This window comes from Choloepus didactylus, chromosome 2, assembly GCF_015220235.1.
Source record: "Choloepus didactylus isolate mChoDid1 chromosome 2, mChoDid1.pri, whole genome shotgun sequence".
Lineage (NCBI taxonomy): Eukaryota > Metazoa > Chordata > Mammalia > Pilosa > Megalonychidae > Choloepus > Choloepus didactylus.
Window position 1 is genome coordinate 195,900,908 of NC_051308.1, and position 19,542 is coordinate 195,920,449.

General features: G+C 42.0%; 1 protein-coding gene across 2 annotated transcripts in view; it reads left to right on the forward strand.

The window, feature by feature from the left end:
• Positions 1 to 19,542, forward strand: part of LOC119519197 (calreticulin-like) — a 43,747-nt gene that overhangs the window by 17,043 nt on the left and 7,162 nt on the right. Inside the window, exons 2-8 of one of the 2 annotated variants that reach the window (XM_037816730.1) lie at positions 2,693 to 2,794; positions 5,416 to 5,619; positions 9,391 to 9,485; positions 10,713 to 10,922; positions 13,699 to 13,812; positions 14,627 to 14,770; positions 18,321 to 18,413. In XM_037816730.1, coding sequence (XP_037672658.1) covers positions 2,693 to 2,794; positions 5,416 to 5,619; positions 9,391 to 9,485; positions 10,713 to 10,922; positions 13,699 to 13,812; positions 14,627 to 14,770; positions 18,321 to 18,413 — 962 coding nt within the window. The remainder of the gene's footprint in view (positions 1 to 2,692; positions 2,795 to 5,415; positions 5,620 to 9,390; positions 9,486 to 10,712; positions 10,923 to 13,698; positions 13,813 to 14,626; positions 14,771 to 18,320; positions 18,414 to 19,542) is intronic. The other variant, XM_037816740.1, reaches the window with a different exon arrangement.

The following is a 19,542-nucleotide window of genomic DNA, read 5'->3' on the forward strand; positions in this document are numbered from 1 at the left end:
CCTAACAAGAGAGGTTCCCTATTTTAAAATTAATTTTATTTAAAAATTTGCAAAATTTATAGATACTCTATACCCACCAAGCAAGAACCCCACCCCCCCGCCTCCATCCCTCCTTCCCTCTAATCTACTTTGTCACTATGAATTTGCTATTTCTAGCTAACTCATACAAGTGAAAGCATAACTTATTTGTCCTTATGTGAGGCTCCTTATTTTGAGGCATCCTAAATTGTGTCAGGTTTGATTTATACCACTACTGTTCACCCAGAAAATTAATTAGCATTGAGAAATCCTGAGTTCTGTTCTAACCTCTTCTACCATAAAGTCTAAAGCCAAAGTTTTACAACTATTTGTACATGCTAGTTAGGCTCAATTAACATTTGTCAATAGATGAACAAATGAATCAATCCATTTGTAAGGCTGAGAATCTGATGGCTTAGGCAAAAATCATGATCATGCATCCATTCAACAAATATTTTTTGGCATTGACTCTGTGCTAGGCTCTGTGCTAGGCACAGGGACTCAAAGGTCAGCAAAATAGTTATTTACCCACTTACCAGTCCAGTGGGTAAGACAGACATTACTCAAATTCTACACAAATAACTGTATTAATTGCAAATTGTAAAGTACCATGTGTGAATCTTATATTTGCTGCATACTCTTTATGTTACAAAGGGCTTTTCACAGACATGACGTCATGGGAAACCATTAATATCAGGGTTAAAAGTACAGACAGGTACTGCAAGGGTCTGAGTCTGTGCCTGTCTTACCCACTTACAGACTGAGCTCTGCAGCAAGTTTCTGAACCTCACTTTTCTCAACTTTTGAATGGGGGAGAAACAGGATATCCATCACAGGGCTATTGTGAGAATGCAAAGAGATAATGCATGTAAAGCACTCAGCAGAATGCCTGACATATGGTTGGTAAACAGTGGCTATTATTATTATTATACATTTTTTTTCCTCCATAGCATTTTCCGTCTCTCTCTCTCTCTTCCTCCAGAGGAAAGGCAGTGCTTAAAATCAGATTTGTGTTCAAATCTCAGATCCACCACTTACTGGATACAAAATAGAACTAATAATACCAACTCATAGCATTGTCCACGGGAATAAATGAGATTAAGCTTTTCGGGAGTTGAATATAGGGCCTAATACATTATAATGAATTTTTTGACTTGGGCATCAATTCTTATCCTTCGTTCGGTGAACTATGATGGGAGGAACAGGGTCTACTTCGCTGAAACCATTGCACCTTTAGGCAGAAAGAACTTCCTGAAGCCCTCCTCTCAGGAGGGAGTGGTGGATGAGGTGGTCATTGAGATATCCTGGCCTGTGTACTCCTGAGACCTTTGGAGAAGTGGGGAACAAATGGAATGCAAGCCTGAGTCCCCTGGGTCTCATGAAAGGAGGTAGTTGGAGCATCAGACCTGGGTAAGGGGAGCCGACAGAGCCAGCTCAGAGTGATCTTCTCAGATGCATGTTGATGTGGGGTTTTCATGGATGGAGCTAAGGCAATAACACTAGATATTGGGGAGGGGATTTGAGACATATCTACTCAGCTGCAGGGAAGAGATGAAATAAAAGCTATCCTCAAGGCCTCTTCCATCTCAAGCTGCCAAATGGCCCTGTGATTTGGGACCATGGTGGGCCCAGGAGGTGGGAGTCAAAAAGACTGAGGCACAAAATAAAAAAGGCATTGAATGTTTGGACAGAGTTCCAGGTCCCAAGAAGAATGTCTTTTTGTCTACATGCCAAAGCAAAACAAATTCATCAGCATCTCCCTGAAACTGCAATGGAGAGTCTAAAAAATTTAAGCTATAAAAAAGAGTAAATGGAAATTGATTGTACAATATCTCATTACTAATTCAAGAAGAATAAAATGGTATTGCTAATCTCTTTTTTTTTTGGTGAGCTAATTTTATTATTTTATTTTAGTAAGCATAAAACATATATAAGGGCTTAGTCTCCCTAAATATGTTTTTCCATCTACTTTTATAAGAATAAATGTCTCATGTTTTTCAACCATACATTTCCATGGTAGTTTTCAGGATTTAACCCTCATGGTGGAGTGGGGGTAGGACATACATGTACTACTTGGTAGGCCCCTCCTCATGGTAGTGCAAAAACGGTGGGATTCAGGTATCAGAGAGTGTGGTAGATTGAATTGCGTAGCCCAGTTTGGACATGTTCTTGATCTTGGTCCACATTGTGGTGGATGTAGACACATTGTAAATAAGATCTCTTCAAGATGTTACTTAAGTTAATGTGTGGCCCAACTGACTCAGGTTACAGGATTTCTTTATAAACAGAATGAAATTCAGACAGAGAGAAAGAAGCCAGGACAGGCTGCAACGTGCATTGCCACGTGACAGAAAAGCCAAGGACCACAGCCCCAGCACACCAGTCTTCTGGAAGAAAGCATCTGCTTTCTGATGCCTTGATTTGGGACTTCTCCTAACTTCACAATCATGAGCCAATAAATTCTCATTGTTTAAGCCAACATATTGTATGGTATTTGTTTAAGCAGCTGGGAAATTAAAGCAAGCAGTGAGGGGGATTTCAGAAATATTTGAATCACCTCCTGATATTCCCTTACCTTTTCTGTAAAGCCTGGTCAGCCTTAGCTGCATTCTGTGGACATTAAGAAAACATACATCATTTTTATGTGTTATTTTTTTTTTCCTCTACCCCATAGATGGATGGAAAAAACGGTGGGTGGAGTCTAAACATAAGCCGGATTATGGTAAATTTCAGCTGACTGCAGGAAAATTTTATGGAGACAAAGAAAAAGATAAAGGTAAATACTGGAATTCAGGAAAATACCAACTGACTGGAAAAAAAAATCTGACTTTTGTTCAATTGTCTTTATCCATGATCATGAACTAATTTCTTTTTCAATAAAATAAAAATGTAGTTGATAGAGAAGAGTGAACTGGCTTCTTGAAGACATTCTCAACAAAAATAATAATGGCCATTTATTGAACAACAGGCATTTAAAACTAAGCCTTTACACATATTATCCTCATTAATCCTCCTAATAAAAAATGTCACCATCATTACTATTATTTTCTATTATTAGGTTACTATTATTTTCCCAGTTTTGCAGAGGGGCCTCAGAGAGGTTAGGTAATTTGCCCAATACTACATACACCGCTGGCAATAGGCAGAACTCAAATCTGAATCTAGGTCTGACTCCAGGGTCTATGCTCATTACCACTTGGCTATACTGCTTTTTCCAACTTTAGGATTTCTCAAATAACAATCTGCACTTGAAAGAGGGGGAAGTACCATATAACCTCCAAATGTTGTTCTTGCCTAGAGCAACTCTGTACAATGGAAAATGGAGACTGACCTAGGAGTAACTCCCAGTGCCATGATTTACTGGTTGCATAATTTGGGCAAGACTTTTCACTTCTCTGAGCCTTGATATTAGATGGAGATAATAATAATCAACCTGCAATGCTCAGTTGACAGGGCGAGCTCTGAGGACATGGTCTGCAGGCATGGCTTTCTTTCTTTTTTTTTTTTTTTTTTTTGTCTGAGGAAGCTTTTGTCCTGTAAATAGAATCCATTGATCGAACTCTGGAGTGATTTCCCATCTTCTCTTTCCTGGTTACAGTTATGAATCTCATTTTCATGTTTATTAAAGGAGAGAGTGAGGAACTGGCCCAGGCATTTTAAATTCCCTTCACGCTGGAAAGCTGTTTTTAGAGGAGAGAGAATTGGAGGCTGTCTGAGTCACCTGCGGGGTGCCTGTGCCTTGGGGGCAGCCTGCACAGGCATCTGTGTCCTCTCAGTTTGATTCCTCAGTTGTTGCCCCTATCATCTCATCCCACTCATGTTCCTTGGGTTCCTCCCTTGTGGTCTAGAAGGAACCCTTGCATGCAAATCAGGTTCAGAGAGAGGGGAGATTCTGCTGGGCTACATAGCAAATTTTGTCAGAGCAAGAATCTTCTGCCTACAGGTTCAATGCTCTTTCTCATGTGCCCATTCTCTTTTACATGAAATCACCCTGGACTACTCCAGCCTCACTTGAGGGGGAAGTAAGCATACCCTTTAAAATGCAGATAGCTCCTAAGACAATAGCAGACACGAAAGTTCTTAATATTGAGCCTGGTGCACTGTAGATGCTCAAGAGACATTATCCGAATCATTATCTTGAATGAAGACATTACCTTCTATGTAATTTAACACATATTTATGGAGCATCGCCTCTATGCCAGGCCCTGTCCTAGATGCTGGGAACATGAAGATGCCCCTGCTTTTCAGGATCTTAAAAATTATTCAGAGAGACTGAAACAAATCTAGTTGCAACATAGAGTGACCCAGGGAAGTACAGAGAGCTGTGGTATCACAAAGGAAGGACCCTTGCCCAGCTTGGGGGCTGAGAGGAGGGGTCCTGTCCAAAGCATACCTATGACCAAAAGCATGAATAGTGATAGCCCCTTGCATTTTGTGTTAACAGTTTGCGAAGTGCTTCTCACATCTCTTACCCATTTGACCTTCACCTTTTGCTGGTGAGGAAACTGAGGCTCAGAGAATGTAAGTGACTGAGTCAGAGCCAGAGCAAGCTGAGCAGCAGCATGGAATAACAGAAAGACCCTAGCCTGGAAGTCAGGAGACTTGGCTCATATCTTAGTTCTGCCATTTGTTACTTGAATAAGTAACTTTTTCTCTCTAGGGTTTGGTTTCTTCATCTAAAAAGTAATGTAGTTAGACTAGAAAGGCTCTGAGATCCCTTATAACCTTGATATTCTCTGGAGGAGGAGGTAAAGTCTTATGTTTGGGGATGGGAGCTCTGAAATCTGACAGGGCTTATTGGTTGTATGACCCCGGATAAATGAAAGAGCCTCAGTGACTTGATGGTAACACAGAGATATTAACAGATCCCACCTCATGAGGTTATGAGAATTAGGTGAGGTAATACATGTCAATGAAGCACATTGCCTGGTAAAGGATAAGTGTTCAATAAATGTCAGCAATTATTATTATTTGTTTGAAGAGGTAGTGCTGGGTCTCTTGCTACTACAGTACTGATGCATGATAGAGACTGATTCTGGCCACCTGAGGGGCCTCAGAAGAAATGAGGCCTTGTATCGTAAAGCTGCAGAGCAGTATTCGAGTATCTCTTGAAAATCAGAGGTTGCATGGTATAGGAGAAACAGTCAGACAAACATGGCTTAAAATCCCAGCTCAGTTCATTACTAGCTGTGTGGCCCCAGGCAAGTCACTTCACCTCCCTAATTTGTAAGGTAGGGATAATATCCATTTTGCAGGTTTTCTCTAAGACTTAAGCATAGCACCTGGCCTGCAATAGGTGCACCAGAAAGTATCAGAGATTGGTTAGGTCACATGCTGGGTCTCTTTGGATGCTCTTTAGCTATTTAAGCCTGAAGACTCTGTGCTCTCTGCTTCCAGGTCTTCAGACCAGTGAAGATGCCAAGTTTTATGCCCTCTCCACCAGGTTTAAGCCATTCAGCAATGAGAATGAGACCTTGGTGGTTCAATTTTCAGTAAAGCATGAGCAAGGCATTGATTGTGGTGGCGGGTACGTGAAACTCTTTCCTGACACCCTGAACCAAGAAGATATGCATTTGGAGTCGGAGTATTACATCATGTTTGGTAAGCTCTTTGATGGCAGCTGCTGTCAGCCTTGGGAGGTCTTCATGAGGGTCACTGTAATTGAAGGAAGGCCTTGCTGCACCTGGAACAGAAATTGCGTAATGTGATAGCTTTCCCCCTACACAGCAGAACTCTTCAAAGACCCAAAAGAAGTAACTCTAAACACAAATGTTAATATAAATAGGCCAAGGAGGTAGGGATCACATAGAATCAACATGTCAATAGTACAGGGGACCTCTTCAGTCCTCAAAGAAGGGGGAGGGGTCATAAACTGTGCAAACATTCTCAAAGTTATCTACTCACACTGTGCTCTGAAGGAGGTGGCAGCCCTCAGCGAGAAAAAGTTACGGGAGATCAGGGAAATCACTTTCTTGAAGTACCTACACTGTGTAAAGAGTGTTGCATCTATAATCTAATATGTAACTAAGTTTCCTTGGGGCAGTCTAGCTCTTAGCTCCAACCTTGAATCCAATTTCAATGTTGTTATATTAAAAAACCAACAAATAACAATAAATCCAACTCCCAAAGCATGGATAAAGCATGTAGATTTTACTGGATGTTTTGCACAAAGTAGGAGAAAAGTATTACTCTACGTATCACACAGCAAAATTTCCTTAAAATTCTTTCTAAACTTTTCTTTATTTCCCAGGGAGCTTCCTATCTCTCCCTTCAAGCCCTTGATACAACTCTTCTCTTTAGCCTCTTGGCCCCCTTTTTCTGTCTGCATCCTCTCTTCCCACAACTCATTCTCTTTCTTACCTTTCAATCTCTTTCTTAAGTAGAACAATACAGCACTCTGTGTGTCTAAAATTTGTGTCTCTGACCATCCCTCTATTTTCTTCAGAATCCACCCTTCTCAGAAGGCGTTTATATATATGAGTGTATATGGTGGTGATGGTCATGGTGGTAAAATTGGAAATCATTTTAAAATGTGATTTTTTTTCTTTTCATGTGAATATTGTTTATTTATGCTCAAACAACCAAACAAGTTAGTGTTATCATCTCCATTTTACAGATGAGAAAACAGAAGCAAGAAATTTGCCCAAAAGTGAGACAGGATTTGAACCCAGTCTACCCACCTCTAAAACCTGTCCTCTTTGTACTCCTCACACCCCCTGCTGCCTTCAGTTTACTGAGAATGCAAGCATATGACTTTTTAAAAAGACAGAATGAAAGACATACTTTAAAAAAGGTATCAGTTACAAAAAAAGTATTGATGAGGTGCTATGAGATTACAGAAGATGGCATGATTCAGTCCAAATGGTAGCTTTTTGAAGGAGGTATTAATTGTTCTTTGAAGAATGAGTAAGATTTTAATAGGCAGAAAATGAGGTGGAGGAACTAAGCATGTGCAAAAGCTCAGAGGCATGAAACTCAAATGAAATTCGAGTGTGTGTGTGTATGTAGGAATAGTAACATGGGAGATGAAGTTGAAAAACTAGGATAAAACCTATTCCTGAAAGCCTTTGAAGTCTAGGCTAAGGAGCTTGAATTTCATTTTCTAGACAACGACATTATTAAAATTTTGGAAGGAGGTGAGAAAGGAGTGGAAGGGAGAAGTGATTTTATTACAGACATGTTTTATTTTAATAAAAATTTTGCTCAAAGGGCACTCCACACAGAGGGAACTAGAATAAAACAGAAGAAATGAATTGTGAGACAGAGCTTCTCAGTTCCCTTGAGTATTCCCATCATTAGCAGCTACAAAATCTCTTAGATTTAGAATATCCTAGAAAGGCAATGAGATACTCTGAGAAATCAAGGATAGGGGAGAGGCTGGTGACTGAGCTATGTTCCTCAGGGATCAAGAGGGAAAACTCTAACCAGAAGATTAGGGTGAAGGATGGGAGAGAAGAAAGGGAAAAAAATGAGGTATTGACAGCAGCAGATCTATTATGTCCTTTGAACTCTGAAAGGTCCCATTAGGGCCATTCTAAAAATGAAGAAGTTGAGACTGAGGATATGTGATATGTCCAAGAGAAGCAGGTCAATCCTGGAGTTGGCACAAGAAAATCAAGGGACTGTCCAGTCCTGGAAGGGAACAGAAAGATGCCACAATCTCCTATTACCTCCACTCCACTGTGGCTGGGCCCTTTCGCCAGACCAGAAGAGTCATCAGGCTTGAAACAGCCCAGGAGGTATGACAAGAGGTAGAGCCCTAGTTCCCACAGAAGTGGGGAAAGTATCTGCTTAGCGTGCAGAGAAAGTATATACCTAGTGTAAAGAGAATAAACTTTGGAGTTAGACAGACCAGAGTACCAATCCTCACTCTGTTACGACCTTGGGCAAGTTGCTTCAGTGCTCTGAACCTTAGTTTCCTCATCTGGAAAATCGGAATAGTATTATGGCTCACCAGCATACTTGATTATAAATAAGAGAAATCAAAACATAGCAATTTACATTAAAAAGGAACTATATTAAAAGGATATTGTGGAACTCACAGAATTGGCAGAAACAATGGAGACAGACTTGGAAACAAGTAGTGTAGTCACTCTATGGGACTGAACAAACTCAAACTATGTCTTGTCCTTGCCTTACTCCTCTGAGGGTTCAAAGTCCTAGGATGGAAAGTATGACTGGCCTTTTGGCCATACTGGGGTAGCGAAGGAAAAGACATGAAAGGAAGATTCACCAAGAACCCTTTGGGCTTCTGTTGTTGGAGGGCAGGTCATCTTGATTTACCATCCCACTAAGACAACATACACTGGAGAAGAAGTAATTCCCCCAAAAGGAGACCAGGGGACTGAGTGCCAGAGCAAATGAGCTAGAAAATGACTATTGTCTACTACATATGCTTCACAAATTAGGAATTAGGATTCAGTGAAATACTGTGTGAATTACTCGACACGGAGTGTGTGCTCAGGACCTGGGGTTGTTACCATTTTTATTAAGTGTTGCTAGGGCACTGAGGCAGAACATAAAAGGAATTTTCTGATAGAAACATTGAGAGGGAGGCCCCAGAGGACATTAAAGATTAAATAGGCTTCTGTAGATTAACCTGGCATGAAGCAAGGCATAAGGATTTGTTAGAGTGGTCACTGGTCTGTCATTTCTGCTTCTCTCTGAGGTGGCAACTGGAATGCATAGTACTATATATTTAGGATTAACGAGGCCTTGGTGGGCTAGCCTAAGAATATTGTTTCCTTGGGAAAATATTTTTCAAATTCTCAGCATAGAGTAGCAGAAAAAGCACAGATTTCATTGCTTGTTAGACTTGGGTTTGAATCCTAACTACTTATTAATTGTTTGACCTTGGGCAAGTTGCTTAACCTTTCTGAGCCACAATTTTCCTAGCTAAAAGTGGGCATAATAACACCTACTTGTTGTGAGAATTAAATGATGCTGTATAAAGTGCCAAGCCTAGGGCCTGACACAGGAGGGGCTTCTGGTTGAGTTTGGTCAATGTGGAACCCTGGCAGGAGATTGGAGGAAGAGAAGAGAGTTGTGTCCCTCTATTGAAAGTCACAACTTCCCTCCTGTCTGCCCTCTGCACAGGTCTCTGATAACCATTCCTTCTCCTTGCCCCTTTGGGACTAGGGGTGAAAGAGCCCCAGGCACAGCGTTATTCATTATGATTTCTCACCATCCTGCCCACACTTTTGAAAATAGTCTTTACTAAATCCTTCTTAAGAAATCCTAAATTTGAACATACTGTCTATTTCCTTTGGGACCCTGATAGATACACGGGCAGCGTCTGTCTTGGGCTTGGCCTTGGACCAGGCAAACTGCCTGAAAGTGATGAGTAGTCATGCATTGAGGTTTAATTTCCAGGCCCTGACATCTGCGGCTTTGGCAACAACAAGGTACAGGTCATCCTTAATTACCAAGGGAAATACCATGAGAACAACAAGACCATCAAGTGCAGGGTAAGTGCGAAGGCTGGTCCTAAGCCTGCATTTTACATATGCTATCTCATTTAATCCTTACAAAAATCCTATAAGTAAATACCATCATCTCCAATTTACAGATCAGGAAATAGACCTAGATAAGTGTTGTAAATTGCAGGAGTTCACATGGGAGCACATAATCCCAAAGCCTAGGAAGTCATATGAGGTCCTCTCTTGGAACAGTTTTTGGCATGGCACAGTTCCCCATTGCTAGACTGGAGGAAGGAAATGTTGGGATGGGAAGTGAGGGTGGGTTTATCTTGTCTGCGTCATACCAGAGAGGCCTAGGTTGGCTGGAGGATAATTGCTAGATTTCATCAGCAGCTCAACAGGCACTCACTGACTGCCACTTCTGTTCTGGGCCTTGGGCTGGAGGCACAGTGAGTCAGACATGGCCTCTGCCCCCACAGAACTCACAGCACAGTGACTGTGACAGTCAAGTAAAGGAGAGTGAACACCCAGTGTGATCAGGGTCTGTGCAAGACTTTGGAAACCACAAGACTTAGCAAATGCTTCCTGAAGAAGATTTCTCCAGTGCTGAGTTTTGAAAGATGAGAATGAATGGGTCTTGTGAAGGAGTGTGACTATTTTAGGTGGAGTGAATTCCTGGTAGAGGTAATAGTATGAGAAAAATCAAGGATACGTGAGAGAGTGGCACTGCATGAGGTTTGGCACAGCTGCAGCACAGGAAGTGAGTTTAGAGAAGCCAGTATGGCCTGGATCATTGGAGAACTTGTGTGCAGGCCTAAGGCCTTCCCTAACAGGACTGTACACAGCTATGTGTAGGGGCTCCCTGAGGTCCCCCCTCTCGTGCTGGGAGCTGTAGACATAACAGAAGAATCAGTTGTGACTCCAACCACTGGGGAACTCACAGTCTGGTGGGACAGACAAATAGTAACCCCTAGAATGATAAGAGTTGTAGTGGAGGTGGGGATGGGGACTTGGGGAGATCAGGAGAGGCCCTCCACTAGGTATAGGGGATCAGGGAAGGCTCCTCTGAACATGTGCTTAGGAAAATGAACCCCAGAGTCTCTTCACGGTAACCAGAGAAACAGGGCAAAGGACATGGGCAGAGTGTTTGTGATTATGTGCAGATGGCATTCAGGGAACTGAGGTTCTGCTTTAGATGAAGCACTTAATGCTTGAGGTCTAAAGGTGTGCAACACAGAATTGAGATGCTCTCTCCCACCCCTGTTCCCTTTATAGACCAATAAAGACACCCACCTCTACACTCTTATCATTCGCCCCAATGCTACTTATGAGGTCAAAATCGACAATCACCAAGTGGCAACCGGGGATCTGGAGGATGATTGGGACTTCTTGCCCCCCAGGAAGATAAAAGACCCCTATGCACGGAAACCGAGGAAATGGGATGAACATCTGCAAATAGAGGATCCTGAAGACAAAAAACCTGAGGTCAGAGGGTATTTGGTGGGGAAACAGGGAGGAGCTCAGCTGTGGGATGGAAAAAGGAAGCTGGGAACAGTGGAGCAGTCTGGGGGCACCAATCCCCCTAGAAGGTGTCCAGCTAAATATTGGTATCCAAAAAAGTGTGGAGGGAAGAGGTCAGTAACTCACATTTGCTGAGGATGTACTATGTACCAGGAACTTAATTTGATCCTTCTGGTGGTCTCTGTGAGCAGAGCGAGTGCTATGATCCCTCTTTTATGGACCAAGAAATTGATACTTTCATTTTATGGATATGACAGCATATGACTGACATCATTTTATGGATAAGGAAAATGAAGTGATTTCCCCAAGCACACATATGTTAGAACAGAGATTTTTTTTTAATTCAATTTTATTGAGATATATTCACATACCATACAATCATCCAAAATGTATAATCAGTTGTTCACAGTACCATCATATAGTTGTGCATTCATCTCCCCAATCTATTTTTTGAACATTTTCCTTGTACCAGAAAAAGTAAAAATAAGAATAAAAAATAAAAGTAAAACAGAACTCCCAAATCATCCCCCCCACCTATTTTTCATTTAGTTTTTGTCCCCATTTTTCTACTCATCCATCCATACACTAGATAAAGGGAGTGTGAGCCACAAGGATTTCACAATCACACTGTCATACCTTGTTAAGCTACATTGCTATACAATCATCTTCAAGAGTTAAGGCTACTGGCTTGCAGTTTGATAATATTAGGTGTTTACTTCTGGCTCTTCCAATGCATTAAAACCTAAAAAGGGTTATCTGTATAGTGCATAAGAATGTCCACCAGAGTGACCTCTTGACTCCATTTGGAATCTCTTAGCCACTGAAACTTTATTTTGTTGTTAGAACCGAGATTTAAACCTAGATCTCTTTGACTCCAAAGTTATTGATATGGGAAGGATGTGGAATATATTCATTGGTTCCTGATCATTCACTGAGGAAGCTGTACTATCTATAGCTACAGGGAGGACAATCCCTGCCCTCTAGGGGCTCAAAGTCTGGTGGGGAAGACAAGTAAACAATGATTGCACCTTATAATAACTACTAAGATCCAGGGAAGCCAAGGCATGTGGAAGCCCAAGAGGCTCCTGATGCAGCTTGGGTGAGGGTGCAGGCATGATTGGGTTAACCTAGGGATTAGCACATAGGCTCTGGGGTCAGACAGATATGGGTTTGAATCTAAGTGCCACCACTTACTAACTGCAAGGTCCCCAATTACTAGAGTTAGGTCCTGAACAAGGAACATAACTGCTATGAAAGTCAATTTCCTCATCTATAAAATGCGGATTATGATAATACCTGTGTGCAAAGGTTGTTGTGAAGATGGAAAGGAGCTAATATAAAATACATTAAGATAGTGCCTTGTACATAGTATATCCTCAATACAGACAAACAAACCATACTAATAAAGTACTGCATTTCAAACAGTGAATGTATTAGAGCAAGCAAAGTGGGAGAGTGAGTTGGAGGGAAGACGTATCAGACCCAGGGACTGAACAGCTGGAGCAAAGGCACAATTGTTAGGTGAAAAATAACATGACAGTTCAGTATTTTTGTAGCTTAAAGTTCAAGGTGGGGAATGGTGGGACAGGAGGTTGGAGAGGTCTGCCAGAGCCAGGTCATAGAGGACCTCACATACCACGTTCCTATACCATGGGTCAGGGAAAGGTCATCTCCAGGCAGGGGCAGCATGGGACCCAGCAGCTGAAGTCCAGAGGGGCCTGCAGAGTGGCTGTCAGTAGCCCAGCCATGTGTAGGAAGAGTCAGCAAAGGGCTCCATTCCCAGGGGTACTGAGGCATAGTCAGGGAATTAAGGCAGATGATGAGGCAGAACGTCTGGGTCATCAGCACCACTGGAGTGTAAGGGATTAGGTTGCTGCCAGGCCCAGTGGACACAGGCTCAGGGCAGCCATAGACCCTCCCTCCTGGTAAGGACCACGCACCTGATGGGGAGAGGGGAGAGGCTGCAGGCCTCTGTGTCCCCTACTGAGTGGACCAGGGGAAGATGGAGACTGAATAGATGGGCAGGGCTCTATCAAGCTTATATCCCCCCAGGATAGGATGCTGACTGTATGTCTCAAGAATCACAAAGGTACTGAGACAGGCCAGGGACCAAGGAACTACCCCAGATGCAGTCAGCCTACATGACTGTGAGTCTGACAAATGGGCATGGAAGCCAGCATATGGTCAGCACCAAGGTGAGCTGCCACATAGACAGAGCAAAGCCTTGGAGCCTACAAAGCAGAAGAAATATGGAAGTTGGAAGAGGTTGTTGGCGACTTGGATCTCTGTCCTGGGAAATAGAAGGGATCTGCGGTAGAAGGGAGGATTGACACAGGTCTTAGAACATGCTGGGGTAGAAGGCAAGTAAGTCACTGAGAGAGGCCTTCAGGAAGAGGATCCCAGGCTGGAAGCTCCCATGACTGGGAGAGGAGCAGGTCCAGAGACAAGAGAATCCCCTTCAGTAGATGGCTGACCACATCTCATTTGAGCTTAAAGTATTCACAGTCAGAGTGATGGTGAGCCCAGGATCAGGAACCAGAGGTGCGTAAAGCCTTTGTCTCTCCTGCACTGGGTTTGTTTCCAGAGTCCTGGGCTAGACTTTCACCCAAGGGACTGAGAGGCCCAGCGGTGGGGACAGGAGAGTGGCAGAGTCAGGGAGCAGGTCCAGCCGGACTGTGCTCTGGACCCTTCTTATACCAGCCACACACATCTGTCCTCATGAAGGATCATTTCATTTTAGGACTGGGAGGACTTTGAGTACATCCCAGACCCAGAGGCCAAGAAGCCAGACGACTGGAATGAGGCGATGGATGGGGTGTGGGAGGGGCCCCTGATACCAAACCTGAAATATAAGGTGAGAGGTCTCTCTTTCCAATAGGGTGGGAAATAAGACAGAAGAGATGTAAGTTTCTTTTTACCAAATGGAAACTCTGAGATCCTGTGGTTATCTTCTCTCTCATAGGACTATAGTCTCATCTGAGCCTTGCTTTCAGATGCCTACTTGAGAAAGGGTGAGCTGGTAAAGCCAATACTGGGAGGTAGAGGTCCAGGCAACCCTGGGTGAGGGGTTTGTCCAGAGGCAGAAAGCAACAGGTCAGAGGAATCTGGTCAAAACAGGTCAGGGGTCAGGAACTTGAAGTCTCAGGACTGGGCCAGAAGGGGAAGGGGGAGGGCACAAATGAGCCAAAGTTGTTAGGAGGTGGGGAGGACTTCCCTTTAAGGGCTAACTCCCAACCTAGTGTAAGACACAAGCAGAATAAAGGAATAAGCTATCACATGGTCCAGAGACAAAACTGGCTGAAGAAGCATGATTCTATTTGGCCACAGTTTCCTGTGCTGCACAACAGGAAAGAACAGCCCCAAGCGCCAGAGCCTCAGATGATGGTCCCTGTGAAGCTATATTTTTCCTGACTTCATGAATGAGCCTCTGCAGAGAGCTGGGGCCAGGGTTGGAGTGGGTCCCTGCCACTTCCTTCGCCCCTACTGAGAAGAAAGGGGAATTGGGTGGGGTCTTGTGTGACAATTCTAAGGAGGGTAAAGAAGCTCCAGGGATCCTGCTCTGAATCCCCTCTGCCTAATATACAACTGTCTTTCTAAATTGATTGAGATTAAGATCAGAAGAATGGAAAAATATTAATGCCATGTTCACTCTTTGTTTCTTTGCTCAGGGACAATGGAAACCTCGGATCATTGACAATCCCAATTACCAGGGGGAGTGGATTCATCCAGAAATAGAGAACCCTAAATATAAGCCTGACCCCACCATTTGTCACTATCATAACATAAGTGTTCTTGGCCTGGACCTTTGGCAGGTAAATCTCTCTGGGCTCAGAGCAATTTATCAACAGACGCTGTAAAGTTTTTGCAAAGTAGAAAAGAGCCCCAGGCTGGAAATCACAAGACTTGAATAGTTTTGATCTTTCTAAGCTCCAACTGTAAAATGGGGGGTAAGGGGAGTGTTTTAAAACAATAATAATAATAATAATAATAATAACTATTATTATTATAATAATAAAAGCCCAGTATGGAAGCACCATGGCCTTTGGAGTCAGGCATACCTGGGTTGGAACCCTGGCATGGATAGAGAGAGATAAACAAATAAATAGAAAATAAAATAAAATGGAGCTAATTGTATTCATCCTAATAATTAAAATAGGTAAAATTTACTGAATCCCTATCATGTACCAAGCCCTGCACTAGACACTTTGCATATGCCATTTAATCCTCACTATCAAATCTCCCATTTCTAAATGCAAAAACTGAGGCTCAGGAAAGTTAAATATGTAATTTGCCTGAATACATATATCTGGTCAGCAGAAAAGCTGGGATTTGAGTGAGGTTTTTTCTTTTAACTCCGGCTTCAGGGTTCCAATATTTTATATAGCCTCTGCTCATCCTAATTGCTTCTTGGGGTGGTTCTAGGGATAAAGAGGAATCAGAGATATGGTAAAACATTGGGACATTGAAATCCCTGGGGGTGACTGTTCCAGCCGTGATGACAGGTCCAGACCCAGCCTTCCTCTCTCTGGTTGTCATCATTCCTGGCTATGATTGAAGGAAAGGGATGGGCTCAGATACTCAGGCCTTTGGAGCATTATTCTCTCCCTATCTCCCTCTTCTCTGGGACCTGATACTGAGGATGGGGAGGACTCCTCCCCAGTTCACAAAAAGGCAGAGTCAAGGCCTTAGCCCATGATCCCTTCCAGGAGGACTTTTAAAAACCACAAAATACATAGTTCTGGAAGCAGAATCCCTCTGAAGAGGAAAGGAACTCACTTTTGTTCAACACTGGCCTGGGCTTAGTGCTTTACCTGTATTATCTGTCTTAATTCTCATAACTCTATAACATAGGTATTGTTATTCCTTATTATTACTCCTGCTCTACAGGAGAGTGGAGATTCAAAAGTGTCAAGTGACATGCCCAAGAGCACACAGCTAGTGCTTGGTAGAGACTGGATTCAGACACAGATCCACCAGCCTCTAAAGTCCTTACTTTAATGACAACACCCACCAAATGATAAAGCCTCTGGAAACTGCAGCCACTGGTCCTTGGGTATTTCCTGGAAGTTCAGAACAGGGCCATGTCCCTGACCAGTGGTTTCTGCAATTCAAAGCCACCAAAGTTCTCAGGGACAGACACCCCTTTTGAGGCCATTCCTTCCACTGTCCTGGTTTCCTAGAACAAAGTGACCAATATAGGGGTGTGAGGAGATGATGCATAAAAATTACTGTTTGTTTGGTAGGAGTTCAAGAGAAAAGGAAAGAGGAAGGGAAGGAGGGAGGCTGGGAGGGAGGAAGGAAAGAACAGAATGTATCCTCTTTCCTTCTCTGGTCTGAAAAATGTGGGTAAGTTTGCACAAACTCCCATGGATATTTCTTTGTTTTTTTTTAACTTTTCCCTTTTGATACAAAATAGAAACTTTTTACATCTTTTAAAAATGGACAATCATATTAATATACCTAATCTGATCATTTCCTTAAAATTAATTAATGCTGAAAACATTTAAGAAACACATTTTAAACTTTATCTTTGTTTACCTACAAAATTAACAAATTATTCCACACAAATTGCTCTGGGTTCTGTCACCCTACATGCCTTTCTATTTGAAGAATTTAAACCATGCCAGAGGAGTGATTCTCAAACTTTAATGTGCATATGAATCATGTGGGGATCTTGTTAGGATGCAGGTTCTGATCGTGTTGGTCTGGGACATGGCCTGACTGTCTACATTTCTGACACCCCCACATTATCTCTTTATCTTGATCATGACACAGTTCTGCACAGATGATGAAGCCAAGGGCTCAGAGAGGTGACTTGACTTGTCAAGTTCACATAGCCAAAAAGTGCAAAATCTATACTCTTTCCATTTTATGATCCAAGTGGGATAGTGCAAGAAATCAGGTAACATTCGGTGAACTACCGTTTTAAAAATGCCTTAGGGCATTAGAGTTTTACAGTCTAACAAAGCTTTCTCATGTGTTCTTTACTCCCCACAACAATTACGAAAAGAAAGAGAAGTATATTTTCTTTCACTTTGGAGGCAGAGCCTGGAGTATAAGGGAGATAGGGACAAAGGAGCACTGAAGAGAATGGGGGAGATTAGGAACATTTCTTGTGGGAGTAGGGAAAATGTAAGAGCCAACAAATGGGCAGTTCTCTAATCAAGGCTGCTCACAACTCAAAAGAGAAAAAATCATAAATGTAAGAAAATATTTTAAAGTTGCACAAGGAATGTATTAAAACTGATTAAAAAAAAAACACCTCAGAGCAAAATAATGATCCCTATTCAAAGTGACCATTTTGTCATTGTTTTTGTCATTTGGGGTGATGTGAGTCAAATAAAAACTGTCTTTATTAAAAAAAACATTTTTGGCCAAGAAGGAGTAAGGTAGGGGTGTTTCCAAGCCTAGGTGAGAGACACATAATAACTCATGCTGCAAACTTTGCTGATTTTTTTAACACACTGCTAAAGTAAAAAATTACAGCATGACCCTCCTTTAGAAACATAGCCAGATATTGAAAAGTTATAAATAGTAACCATTACCATTTATTTAGTGACTATTATTTGCCAGGTTCTATGCTTTTTACATATATTATCTCTAATTCTCATGACAGCATTGTAAGGGAGTTATTATTTTCCCTATATTACTTAGGAGGGTATGGACTCAGAGAAGCTAAGTAACTTGCCCAAGGTCACCCAGTTAGTATGTGGTTGAGCTGGTCTGTGTGGCTCCAAGATTTATGCTCTTTCTATTCTGTTCCTTTATCATAACACCAGCAAACACTGAAAATAGTACATTGATTTAAGTCATCTTTTCCTTTTATTGCATATACTGAAAATGTTGTTTTTAAGAAAATAAAGAAATATAGTATAGGATCTAAGTTGTAGAGACTCTAGATTGTGTTCATATTTCTTGTCAAACCTCCCCTATGCTCTTTTAGTTTTCCTGATTATATTAAGGAGAGAATCTGTAAAAGGTCATCTATAAGTGGCATCAGAAGTCAGTCCTGTCAATCTGAACTGGGGCAAGAGCCACTGGGCACTGACTTGGAACCCAGCAGAGTAATCAGTTTCTTCACAACCCTCTGAAACAGTGTACAGAGGCTTGGGGAGCACAGAAGCAGCTTGGGAAACAAGCAGATCAGCTAGGGTGGTAAAGCATTTTAGACCCTCTATTTTGTTAACACCGTCTGTATTCTCCTGGCCTCACCTCAATCTACTGATTAAAATCTCTGGGCCCCAGGTCTGAACATCTGCATTTAGCAAGAACCCAGCCCCCCCCCCCCCCACCAGGGTGGTTCTTAAGCCCTTTACATTTAGGTAACTAATTTTAATAATCCCATCACTTTTTTTTCAACAGGTAAAATCAGGCAGCATCTTTGACAATTTCCTTCTTACAAATGATGAGGAATTTGCTGAAGAGGTTGGAAATAAGACTTGGGGAATAAGAAAAGTAAGGGCTCCCCTAGACTGATTTTCAGATGTCTGACTCCTCAGTTGTGCACTGTTGTTTGCATTTTAAAAATCAACCTCACGATCATTGTCTCATTTGCTGGTCCCATGGCCCCACAAGGTGGGGGAAGAATCAACTCTGTACTTGACCCTGTGAGCATGTTCCAAAACTTTCTTGTTTAGCCTTAACACAATCTAGCAAACAGATATTACCTTTATTTTATTATTATTTATTATTAAATGAAATTTATTTTATTATTATTTTATTACTTACTTTTTTTTCAAATGTAGGAACTGAGGTTCAGGGAGAAGATATGAATTGCTCAAGGTCACACACAGCCCGTAACTTGATGAGTTAGAATTTGAACCCAGAACTCATGCTTCTTCTATCACATTGCCTGCTCAGAACAGAGCAGCTGAGCCATTTCTAATAGCTGGCTGGGAGGAAGAAGGAAGATAATTGTGCTGTTTACCAGCTCCCCTGCTGTCCCAGGATTATTTTATGGGTGGAGTGATACTTGGGGTGACGGTCTCATGATGGTGACACCCTCCAGTCTGCACTTCCCGGTTCTGCAGGAAGGCCCATTCAAGCAGATTTGTGGCCAGTGCTTGATTTCCCAATCAAGCTCATGCTTTGGCACCAGCAACGTGCCAGCACCCCACCCCCACCATCAAAATTGTTTTTGAGAGAACTTTAATGCTTGATATTTCTAAAGAAGCATTGAAACAATCATTGAGGAAAAATTAGATTTTCTTACAATTAGTTTCTGGTTTTGTTTTGTTTTTACTTTCGGGTTATCATCTAATATTTTTTCATTGAGACAATATTACATATTGTTTAGGAGCATGAGTTTTGGGGTTAAACTGCTTAGATTTAAATCCAGGCTCCATCACTTACTAGCTGCATGGCTTTGGTTAAGTTACTTAACCTCTCTGAGCTTCAATTTCCTCATCTGTAAATTGGGAATAATGATAGAAACTATCTCATAAGTGCATGGCATTTGGTAAGTGGTTAATACATGGTAGCTATCATTATTAAACCATATATTCACTTGACAAATACTTGTTAAGTGCCTGTTTAAAAGCACTGTTATAATTTCTGGGGTAATAGCAGTAAAATAAAATAGAGA